This window comes from Cetorhinus maximus, chromosome 16 (genome assembly GCF_964194155.1).
Source record: "Cetorhinus maximus chromosome 16, sCetMax3.hap1.1, whole genome shotgun sequence".
Classification (NCBI taxonomy): domain Eukaryota; kingdom Metazoa; phylum Chordata; class Chondrichthyes; order Lamniformes; family Cetorhinidae; genus Cetorhinus; species Cetorhinus maximus.
This window is the reverse complement of record NC_135894.1, coordinates 90,041,595-90,053,885: the sequence shown is the minus strand read 5'-3', so window position 1 is coordinate 90,053,885 and position 12,291 is coordinate 90,041,595. Positions and strand designations below refer to the sequence as shown.

The window sequence follows — 12,291 nt, the reverse complement described above, 5'->3', positions numbered from 1 at the left end:
AGTCAAAAGTCTCCATGGAACTTCAGCCTGATCACATCTCTACCTTGTCCTAGCCTTTTATTCTGTTTTCTTTTACGACTTTGCAAAACGCCCTGCCTTGGAACAATGGCAGAGCTTGAGGCAGCTATTGGGCAGCCATTCTACTGAGAGTGGAGAACCTGTAGAATGCTTGTTGTCTGGATGGTGGAAAGCCAGGGGTAGATTTACACTTCAAAACCAGATGGACCTGGATTTTTTTGCCGGCAGAGATAAGGTTAAAGTACTGAGTGCCGTCTCTGTTGAGCTGGACCGCTCCAATATTACTCTGAGTACAAAGTTAAACACGGACCGTGAGACGGTAAATCAAGGTGATATTTCTGCTTCCTGGGCTTGATCTTAACCCTCGCCCAGTGAGAATGGAGATGGGGGTGTGGCGGGGGGGCTTGACATTAGGGTGAGCTTACTTACTCTGCCAGGTGGCGACACCTTCACCCACCCTGAAGTCAGTTGAGGTTCCCTCTGCAGGTAAACAAGGGTCTAATTTAATTGAGAAGTCACAGCACAATGGTTTAACCCAAGCATGTCAGGAACCCCTGCATGGCATGCATTGTCTCCCCCAGTTAAAATCAACCCCTCTGTGTCTACGGCCTTCAGATGCAGAGATGCTCAAGAAGTGCTCACGGATTTAAAATAAACCAAAAACAAAAATTATTATCAAGACAAATATATCTGCTCGGTGGTATGAAGTCCGTTTTTCTGTGATGATAAATGTTGTAATTGTTATAACGTCTAGATCCTCCCTGCCATCCAGTTTGGAGATCAGACAACTGGAAGATGGAAGTGAAGGTGTCTTTGCATTGTCTCCCCTGGTAAAACGCACGCAGTTTGGACCATTCGAAGCCAAAAGAGTTTCCCAACTGGAAAAAGAAGCTGTGTTTTCTCTGAAGGTAGATTGAGCTTTGCCCCTTTGATCTGGTTCACCAGTGGATCCATGAGTTTATTCATTGAGTAGTTCATCCAGGGTACTCCTGAGTTTATTTCCCGGTCCGTGATGAGTTTATTTACCTTAGCTGTAGGGGCCCTGGAGCCTCCGAGAAAGGAAGAGCTTGGATTTATATGGCGCCATTCACGACCTCAGCTCAGGATGTCCCAAAGCACTTTACAACCAATTAAGTTATTTTTGAGGCGCAGCCGCTGGTGCAATGGAGGAGATGTGGCAGCCAATTTGTGTACAGCAAGCTCTCTCAAACAGCACTGAAATAATGATCAGATGATCTGTTTTTTTTTTAAGTGATATTGGCTGAGGGATAAATATTGGCCAAGACACTGGGGAAAAGCCTTTGAGCTGATTTTCCCATTTCTAGCCTAAACAGCAGAGTTTTCAGTGAGCAACTTGTAGGAAGTTCATTAGATTTCAAGTTTAAGGCTCTTACTGTAAAAAACCAACTTCAAGCAACATCTACTAAACACTACCTAGAAAACAACTAATACTCTAAACTACAGAAAAGATGACCCTTACTGATACTTTAACGCAACCAGTAACCCCACACCGCATACGTATCCATTACAACACACTCTCCCCAGGATTACAGCCTTTATAGGAAACAGTACACATTCACTCCCAGCTTCCAAAGGGCCATTTTGCTGAGTCGTATCATCAAGTGACTGTCGAAAGGCACTTCCCTCAGTTTTTGGAGAATTCCCAGACCAACTACCAGCAGTAAGATCCACCCTGGTGATTTCTCCCAGCTTCACCAGGGTAAATATTCCAGTGTTTTTAGGTTGCCATGTGATGCGTCTCTTCAACCAGAGACTGTGCTCCCTCCCGCATTCTGCTTGTTAGCTTGCAGGGAACTTGCCGCTTTCTTCTCTCTGCTGACCACATGGTGCAGCCTTTCGTCTCCCTGTGAGACATCTTTCTCTTGTGCTCTCTCTCGTGCTTTCTGTCGCGTTCTTTCTCTCTGTGCACTCTCTCTCTCTCTCATGCATGCTCTCTCTCTCTCTCATGCGTTCTCTCTCTCTCTCTCTCTCTCTCATGCGCCCTCTCTCTCTCTCGCGCGCTCTCTCTCTCTTGCACTCGCTGTCTCTCTCACGCGCTCGTTCTCTCTCTCTCGCGCGCTCTCTCTCTCGCGCGCTCTCTCTCTCGCGCGCGCTCTCTCTCGTGCGCTCTCTCTCGTGCGCTCTCTCTTGCATACTCTCTCTCTCGCGTGCTCTCTCTCTCGCGCGCTCTCTCTCTCTCTCTCTCGCGCTCTCTCTCTCTCGCGCTCTCTCTCGCGCTCTCTCTCTCTCGCGCACTTGCTCTCTCTCATGCGCTCTCTCTCGTGCGCTCTCTCTCGCATACTCTGTCTCACGTGCTCTCTCGCGCACGCGCTTTCTCTCTCGCGTGCTCTCTCTCTCGCGTGCTCTCTCTCACTCGCGCGCTCTCTCTCACGCACGCTCTCTCACGCGCTCTCTGTGTCGCGCTCTCTGTGTCGCGCTCTCTGTGTCGCGCTCTCTGTGTCGCGCTCTCTGTGTCGCGCTCTCTGTGTCGCGCTCTCTGTGTCGCGCTCTCTGTGTCGCGCTCTCTGTGTCGCGCTCTCTGTGTCGCGCTCTCTCTCTCTCTGTCGCGCGCTCTCTCTGTCGCGCGCTCTCTCTCTCTGTCGCGCGCTCTCTCTCTCTGTCGCGCGCTCTCTCTGTCGCGCTCTCTCTCTCTGTCGCGCTCTCTCTCTCTGTCGCGCTCTCTCTCTCTGTCGCGCTCTCTCTCTCTGTCGCGCTCTCTCACGTGCGCGCGCTCTCTCGCGCGCTCTCTCTCACGTGCTCTCGCTCTCACGTACTCTCTCTCGCGCGCTCTCTCTCTCGCGCGCTCTCTCTCGCTCTCGCGCGCTCTCTCTCTCGTGTGCGCGCGCTCTCTCTCGTGTGCGCCGCTCTCTCTTGCGTGCGCGCTCTCTCTCGCGCATGCGTGCTCTCTCTCTCTCGTGCGCGCTCTCCCTTTCGCTCTCTCTCGCTCTCCCTTTCGCTCTCTCTCTCGCGTGCGCTCTCTCTCGCGTGCGCTCTCTCTTGCTCTCTCTCTCTCTCGCTCTCTCTCACACGCTCTCTCTCGCTGTCTTTCTCACGCGCTCTCTCACACACTCTCTCTCGCGCTCTCTCGCTCGCTCTCTCTCTCGCTCGCTCTCTCTCTCGCTCTCGCTCTCTCTCTCGCTCTCTCTCTCGCTCTCTCTCTCGCTCTCTCTCTCGCTCTCTCTCTCGCTCGCTCTCTCGCTCGCTCTCTCTCTATCTCTCGCTCTCTCTCTCGCTCGCTCTCTCGCTCTCTCTCTCGCTCTCTCTCTCTCGCTCTCTCGCTCTCTCTCGCACGCTCTCTCGCTCTCTCTCTCTCTCTCTCTCTCTCGTGCGCTCTCTCTTCTCTTTTAAACCTTGGAGATGGAAAGCTGTCCACAGTAACCCTTGTAATTCCTACATTTTACCTTGAATCAAAGAGACACTCCCAAAGCATAATCATATAAAACCTCGCATTCATAACAGAGTGCAAACACATTCTATCAGCTTAGAGTGTGGCCAGCACATCCAAACAACCTCGCCCTCCTGCCTGCGTGCTTCCTGCTCTCCCCAGCCTCCACCATGTTACTAGTTATCTCTATCCTTTTGCGTATTCCCAACTGCATGCTGACCCAAGGCTGGTACCAAGAAGAGGAAGAATGTCATTCAATTCCCGCTGGTTTTCCCTGACCTTGGAATTGGGAATTTATTAATCCACGTAGAAACAACTAGCCTCTAACTGACCTTGTGATATGCCTATTTCCAGCAATTTGATCTTATGCCCATAGGGGACAGGTGAATTTAAACTGCAGCTTTGCCTTAGCTACAGAATAATACTTTGTGACATAAGTAATATTGTCATTTCCCACGGCATATTGAAGAGTGTATTGTTTTGACAATGCTATGGGAGATACATTACGCTTGAAAAGTTCACAAGATCTTCATTTCCAATCTCTTCCGGTCACATCCAGGTTCCTGGGCTGTCAAGCAGTTTAGAATCATGGGCCGGGATTTTAAGGCGCACCAGGGTGCATGCTGGGAGATGGCATGAACGGGAATGGTAAAATCAGGTGGGATGGCAAGTGGATGACGTCCGCATTGCCTTCCCGCCGCCGCTGGCATTTTACGAGAGCAGGCAAAGATGATGGAGAGTCGCCCACCCTTGGGCCACTGCACCTCCCAAACCCACGACCACCACCACCTAGAAGTGGCCAGTTAAGGACCATTTCAGGCCCTCTCCCCTAGACCTACTGCTAAATGAAGAGAGGTGTGGAAATTATGTTGAAAATGAAGGCAGAGACCTGCTGGGAGGAAAATAATATTCCTCGAAAGACTACTGTCAATAATAGAAAAGTGCGAAGTGAACAATCCAGGTGGTCATCTTGAAATACAGTCAGCCATCTTAGAATTTTCTAGTAGACACCATCATCACTGTACTTAGAGGCACGTAAAAACAGCAGCTAATTTTATTTATTTTAGCAATTTCTTTCCTCATTCTCAAATGAACAAGTATTTGCCCCCCTGCCTCTTTTGCACCAAGCCCTCATTGGCGAGCACAGACAAGGTCAGGGGATCTGTAATGCATTCCCTGATGTGTAAGTGCTATTGTGAGTGTTGTATCTGTGGTAATCTCTCAGGTCTATTTAATCTTATGTACAAGGTTTTCCAGAAGGATGGATCTGATGTTTGCTTTGACACCACGAATGAAGAGGACTGCAACTGGATGATATTTGTGAGACCAGCAACAGATTTTCATCATCAAAATCTCACGGCCTATCAACACAGCCACGATGTTTACTTCAACACGTTACAGGTACAGAAATGGCCAATAATCCTGGTGTCCATACACTGGCTTTGCTCTGAACTTCTATAAGATTGAATGGGAATGAAAGGTCATGGTGGGGTCAGATCTAGTGCCAACTAGGGTGTTACTGCACCTTCCAAACCCACGACCACTACCACCTAGAAGCACAAGGGCAGCAGATAGATGGGAACGCCACGACCTAGAAGCTCCCCTCCAAGACACTCACCATCCTGACTTGGAAATATATTGCCATTCCTTCACTGTCGCTGGGTCAAAATCCTGGAACTCCCTTCCTAACAGCACTGTGGGTGTACTTACACCACATGGACTGCAGCGGTTCAAGAAGGCAGCTCACCACCACCTTTTCAAAGGCAATTAGAGATGGGAAATAAATGCTGGCCCAGCCAGCGAAGCCCACATCCCGTGAATGAATAAAAAAAAAGCTAGGGATATAAGTGGGACATTGGGTTTGTACCTCGTCATCAGCTATGATTGCCTTAGGGGCTCAGTGAGAAATTTCTCACTTTTGTCTATCCCCGCACTTGGCAGAGGGTTTTTTGATCCATTATATTTGCATCTGTCAGGAGATTGCATGGGCTGACTGTAGGGAGCACTGTTGGGGGAGGGTGGTCATGATGCCTCATTGCATCATGACTGTTTGGGACAAGATTGATGGACCAAACATTCTTGTCCTGTCCACCTCTCCATATGAGGGGTTTCAATGAGACTTTTGAAGTTGGGGATTTTTTTCACTTGCGATTGGAAGGTTGAGGAGTCAGATGAAGGAGGCCTTGAAGATTATGAACAGTTATGAAGCTAAATAGTGATTGATAATGTAAATAGTTATAGATTTTTCCTATTGGTGTGATGGTAATGAAAAGGCTCCAATTTAAAACTTAATTAAGAGTTAAAGCAGTTAGAAAAAATATTGTTATACAGAGTGTATTTGGATTGTCAACTGTTGAAAGAAGGGATGTAACTCTTTTTTTAAAAAAAGAGAATTAAATAATAGCCTGAAAAAAGGGAAATATTAAAAGGTGTAATGATAGAGCAAGAGACTGAAATGAGATGATGGGGGAAAAAAACTGGAGCTGAAAGAGCTGCTTCTGTGTCTATCAAATCCTGTGAACTAACCTTGTTATATTCACAAACATATGTCTCTCATCCTATCCAGGGGACATTGACTTCTTGCTGGGGTATGGTTCCATCGACACTGGCCCCGCTCCATTATTCCCACGTGAGCATAGACAGGTTCGGGGGTGGGGTGGGTGCTCGTGTCAAAACCTACAACAATTTGCATTTATATAGCACCTTTAATGTAGTAAAACTTCCCAAGGTGCTTCACAGGAGCACAGTCAGACACAACAATTAGGCATTGAGCCATGGTAAGGTGATATTAGGACATGTGACCAAAAATTTGGTCAGGGAGTAATGTTTGCAGGAGTGTCTTAAAGAAGGAGGAGAGAGAGAACAAAAAGTGAGACAGAGAGGTAAAGGGATTTGGAGGAGTCATCTGGAGCAAAGACCTGATGCAGGGAGAAGACGGTGATATCTCCTGATCTGCTGATAGCAGGAACGATGAGCGCTGCCTAGGTTTAGCAAACCTAGGCAGATCGGCCGTGCCTTCGTAGATTTGAAAGTTTCTTTTGCTTCTGACCACGAGCATTCTGTGTTTTTCTTTTTGAACTCCTGTCATCCTTCACATCATTATTGGCTGTTGGATACTATTGGATCCTATTGGATGTTAGCCATTCATGCAGCTGGAGGTGATCCTGACAGTTTGACTGCCGGAGCGATTCAGAATGTGGAATTATTGGAGCCGGACTGTAACACACTTGAATTATGCAAACTAGCGACCGGAGGAAATTGCTACACTCATTTGACCGGAGGAATCCTTACTCCCTAGTTTCAGAATCTTAATGACTTCAACGTGTGCTTTCTGTTATGTGTTTGCAAACAATAAAGATGCAATCATCACAGTGTAATCACTGGAGTGTAATTCAGCAAAATAAGTGAACCAATTATACTGGGAGCTGTGTGTATGGATTTGGCATGGGTCTGTTTATATTTTTTTTCAGGCTATTTTTCTTCCCCCTCACAGGATATCCAGCCTGGTACGGAGCTTCGAGTCTGGTATGCAGTGTTCTACGCAAAGAAAATGGATAAATTAATGCTCAAGCAAACGGCGAATCCAGTGAAAGGTAAGGAATGGGAATACGGACTCTGCTGGGAGTGGATCGTGGGGGAGAGATTGGTGCATGTCCTTCTGTTTCTGCATTTCCTGGTGCTGCCTTCTCGTTGTGGCTCAAATGGTAGGATTTTGATGGTGTTAAAGAGCGGGGGGACCTTAGCGAGCAAATGTGCGAGTCATTGAAATGTATCAGCTCCAATAGGCAAAGCCATTCATAAAAAAAAAGATGGCTGGTTTTGCAACTGGGGGCGAGCACAGAATACAGAAGTGAGAGAGTATGGTGAACGTTCGTAAGACTTCAGTGACGTCGCTGTTAGAGTATTAGGTAACTTTTGGGTGGGTAACTTCTGGGTGCTGCATTATGGAAAGCTTATATTTAAAAAAAAATAGAATAGATGGAGTGTAGATTCACTAGAAATTTACTTGGGATGAGGGATAGGCACATGGGACTTAGGAGCAGGAGTAGACCATTCGGCCCAGCACCACCATTTGATAATGTCATGGTTGATCTGGTTGTGGTCTCAACTCCAATTTTCTGTCGGCACCCCCATAATCCTCGACTCCCTTGTCTTTCAAAAATCTATATAACTCAGGATTGAATAAATTTAATGACCCCCATCTCCACTGCTTTCTGGGCAAGAGAATTCCACAGACCAATGAACCTCTAAGAGAGAAAAAAAATCTCCTCATCTCCATCTTAAAAGGGGGACCTGTTATTTTTAAACTGTGTTCCTAGTTCTAATCTCCCCCAGAAGAGAAAACATCCTCCCAGTATCTGCCCTATCAAATCCCTTCAGGATCTTATACGTTTCAATAAGATCACCTCTCATTCTTATAAACTCCAATGGGCAATGGCCCAACCTGTTAAATTTTCTTCATAAGATAAGCCCTTCAACCCAGGAATGAACCTTCTCTGAACTGCGTCTAATGCAATTATATCCTTTTTCAAATAAGGAGACCAAATAATAGTAAATTGCTTTTCTATTATTCCTAATGTTATGTAATCAAAAGGTGTAAAGAAACTGCCTTACCAAGTATAGATGATCAGATAATGATCTATGATGGTCAGGTCATGTGGAACGAGTTCTGAAGAGGATCTTTAATGATGCATTGCCAGCTGGGAAGTGATTTCATGGTGGTTAGCAAAAGAGATATAAGGCCTGCGTAAAAGCTACGCTGAAACAGTGTGAAAGTGGAAGAAACTCGCTGAAGAAACCATGGCACAAAGAAACAACCATGAAGCTAGTTCTTTACTATGATGTCTGTTGCATCACTGATGCTGAAAGTAAAATGCTGGCTGAGGAAGTATCACTTGAAAAATCAAGACCCCTCTCTTCACCTTACATATCCAGGATTCACTGTTCAGTCTGGGGACGCTGGTTCCCAGCAAAAATAGGTCCCATCAATCACTAAGGAACTCTTTTGATATTTGAGTTACCCCCTTCTATGCTGAAGGTCAAATGAACCCGGACTGAGGTGTTCCCGTTATGAAGTGAGACTTGAGAAGTTAGGAGGTTTTATTTTCCCCGCTAGAGCTGAGAAAGTTGAAAGGTGACCTGGTAGAAATGTTCAAGAATACGAATGGTTTATGATTAGGTAAATAAAGAGGGAAAGATTGTTTCTGTTGATTGATAAAATTCTAATGAGATAATCACAGAATTGTGTTGAAAGTTAGAAAAATATTCTACATGCAGAGGGTGATTGATATCTTGAATTTTCTCCTTGAGCAGATTGTGGCAGAGCCCTTAAATTCTTTTGAAGGGGAATTTATAGGACTGCTTGGGAAAGAGAAACATTAAATGATTTGGAGAGTGGGAAGAGTTGGGTTAGACTAAGTTTCTGAAGTGTTATTAACAGTCAGTGCACCCCTGCTGATGGACTCCAGGATCTTGTTTTTTGATCATTTGAGTCAACTGAGCTATAATCTGCTGAAGTAGAGACTTCAAGATATCAGCCATCCTCTGCACAAAGAATGTTTTTTTTTAACCATCGACTTAATTCTGTGATTATACACTTGAACAGCTCTAACAGGACACCTCTTAACTTTCTCAGCTATAGTGGCGGGGTTGGGGGTGGGGGAAACATCTCCTAACTTCTCAGGACACACTTCATAACTGGAACATGCCATCCTTGGTTCGTTTGTCCTTCAGCATAGGGGAGGGTAGGTCAAATATCAAATTTTTGCAGTGAGTTCCTTAGTGACTGATGGGATGTTATTTTTGAGGAGAAAGAAAGACCATGTCAGCCTTCGAGAACAGATTAGATAGGGGATTACTGAAAAAGAGGAACAAAGGGAAATAGGAATGGGACAGGCCCATGGGATTAGATCTACTGCCGCTGTGGAGGATAAACACCAACATGGACTGGGCTGAGCAACCTGTTTCCATGTTAGAATTACATTGAAATTACTGATTAGGTGCTGGCAAAGCAATTTGACCTGTTTCTATGCTGTAAAATTCTACATGGTCTCTCCTTTAGTATCATGCTGAGCTATGAGTTTCTTGGACATCAGTAACTCCCTGATGTTACATAGCCACTCTTCACATGTGAGCCAGATAGAGTGTGTTGACAGGCTACCCAAGTGAGAGGCGAGGGGAAATCAATCCCACGTTTGCCCGATAGCCGCACACTTACAAATCCCTGTAGTGGCTGCTGACTAGCAATCAAGAGCAGGAGCCCTGACTGATCACCGTATTTGCCCCTCTGTGTCTCTGGGGTAATTAAGCCAATTGCAACGTCCCAGTTCAGATTCACCAGTTCAGCGTAAACCAGGAGTTAAACCCGGGACCTCTTGGTTTGTATGACCCTACACCCAGTAAAGTGAGAGGGATGTACATTAACATTGTTTGGAATCCACTCCACAGTAGTGTGCCAGTAACATTTACATTTGGGCTAGACACTGAATGTGGCTAAATTTGATTTATAAGTATGAATTATGAAGTATGAATTAACTGCAGTTAAGGTGTGACTGGAGCAGAGATCAGGCCTGAGAGAATAAAATGCATATCACTTGTAATCTTTCCCTAGATGAGAGGCAGTGTGAAATCGACGAGTCCAAACTTATGCCAAAGATCCAATCTGTAACATCTTTATGTGACAAAGCCAGTGGGGACGCCACGGTTTCTGCAGCACTGACTCCAGGTGAGCTGTACTGTAATTTTTCACTGCAGTGCCGTTCGACAAAAGGAGCTGCATTCTGCCAAAGTTGCTGAGATCAGCTGCTTCAGTTATGGAGATGTGCTTGCTGGGGTTGGAGCATGATGAGTAGCTTTACAGGTAACACACAGTCCATTGAATGACCCGGACTGGTCCGTATAGCCTGAGCAGGTCAAAACTGAATTTTCCGAAGTTTTTTGACCTTTAATGGTGCTCTGGTGTTTTCTCTATTTTTGGTCTGTTTGGGGAGATTAAATGGTTGGGCAATGGGATTGGTTTGGATACGATGGGATGGAGGGGGGAGGAGAGGGGAGGGAAGTGTCTGGTAATGATGCCCTGACTATCATTAGTGAGGCAGGCTTGATGAAACAGCTCTTCTTTTCCTGACCATTATTTAAGTAAAAGAAATCTAACTTTGGATACCCAGTATCAGCATTGAGCATTCGGACATCAGGTCCAGATCAGTTAAATATAGGGTTTATTTTTATTTATTCTTTCATGGGATGTGGGTGTCACTGGCTAGGCCAGCATTTATTGCCCATCCCTGATTGCCTTTGAATGCTCCAATAACTTTGCATTCATTTTTGACTTAGCTTAATAAGGTGGGCCCACACTTAGCGGGAGCAGGGCAGAGACTGCTCTAACTCTTGTCTCATGTCAACTCTTCCTACCTGCCAGACCACCAGTTTGCACTGAATAGAGATTCAAGAGGCACTGTCCCACCCAGACACTGCACTCTTTTTTTTTTTCAAATTGTCCCGATGCAAAATAGCCCCTAGCAAAACAGACCAGCTGCGGTGTCCTGCCTCCCACCTTGGTCTATCAAATATTGTTCCGTACTCGGGAAGGCACTGTCCCTTATCGAGATCTCAATACTTAGGCTCTTTAACAGCTGTTCCATTTTTATTTGGAAACAAATTGTCCCCTTCCTTTCCATGTGTTGTGTGGCAAAAGCTATTTTAAAATCTTGCCATCTTATTAACGATTGAGAGCGCTGACCCTCAGTTCTGGATAGCGGTGAGAGCTTTCTGCCTTTTATGAGCCAGAGCATTGGAAGAATGACAGCATCAGCCTGCATTTAGATAGTGCCTTTAAGGGAGCAAAATTTCCCCAAGTGCTTCACAGAAGCAATTACCAAACAAAATCTTACATAAGACTATGTAACACAAGTTACATGAGAAGATATTAGGAGAGATGACTAAATCTATGTCAAAGGTGGGATTCAAAGAGAATTTTAAGGAGTGGAGAGAGTTGGAGATGTAGAGCCCTTTGGGGAAGGAATTGCAATTCTTGGGGCTGAGGCAGTTGAAGGCAAGGCAGCCATTAATGTAACGATTAAAATCAGGGTGTGCACAAGGTCAAATTTGGATGAGCACAGAGACCTTGGAGAGTTGTAGGGCTGGAGGAGATTACTGTGATAGGGAAGGACAAGGCCATAGAAGGAGTTTGTGCCATTGACATCTTCTGTTTAATCAAACAAATATATGTGAAAAAATATTGGGAATAACCCAATGCTGCATTCTATACTAAGTACCGTTCACCCATCATACCTACGATCATTGACCTGTTTGGCTTCAGGTCCAGCAATACCTCACTTCTAAAATCATCATCTATGTTTTCTAATCCCTCCGTGGCCTCACTCCTCCCCATTTCTATAACCTCCTCCAGCCCTATAACCCAAGATTTTCTCCAATTCTGGCCTCTTGCACAACCCCATCTTAATCACTCATTCATTGGTAGCCATGCCTTCAGCTGCCTAGGCCTTAAACTCTGGAATTCCCTCACAAAGCCTCGCCACTCTCTGACCCTCTCTCCTCCTTTATGATGCTCCTTTTTAAACCGAACTCTTTTGGTTACCTGACCTAATTATCTCCTTTGGTGGCTCGGTGTCGAATTTTGTTTGGTAACATCCGTGCAAACTGCCCTGGACCATTTTACTACCTTAAAGGTGCAAGCTGTTGTTGTATTTGCTCAGGGAATTTTCGTCAAGAGCCGTAATCCTAAGCAGTGTTTTGCTTCAGACATCATTTCTTCTGTAATTCAGTGCACTGTACCCTGGACCATTGCATGTGAGCTCGCACCCATCATTTGTTACCTGGCAGATTAATGTGGCAGATTGCCAAGTGGCCCTTTCAATCATGCACTGATT

General features: G+C 45.7%; 1 protein-coding gene across 6 annotated transcripts in view; it reads left to right on the top strand.

Moving 5' to 3' along the window:
- Positions 1-12,291, top strand: part of prdm15 (PR domain containing 15) — a 72,395-nt gene that overhangs the window by 25,639 nt on the left and 34,465 nt on the right. For all 6 annotated transcript variants that reach the window (XM_078560336.1, XM_078560334.1, XM_078560332.1 and 3 more), the window contains 4 exons: positions 773-926; positions 4,652-4,804; positions 6,897-6,996; positions 10,014-10,127. In XM_078560336.1, coding sequence (XP_078416462.1) covers positions 773-926; positions 4,652-4,804; positions 6,897-6,996; positions 10,014-10,127 — 521 coding nt within the window. The remainder of the gene's footprint in view (positions 1-772; positions 927-4,651; positions 4,805-6,896; positions 6,997-10,013; positions 10,128-12,291) is intronic.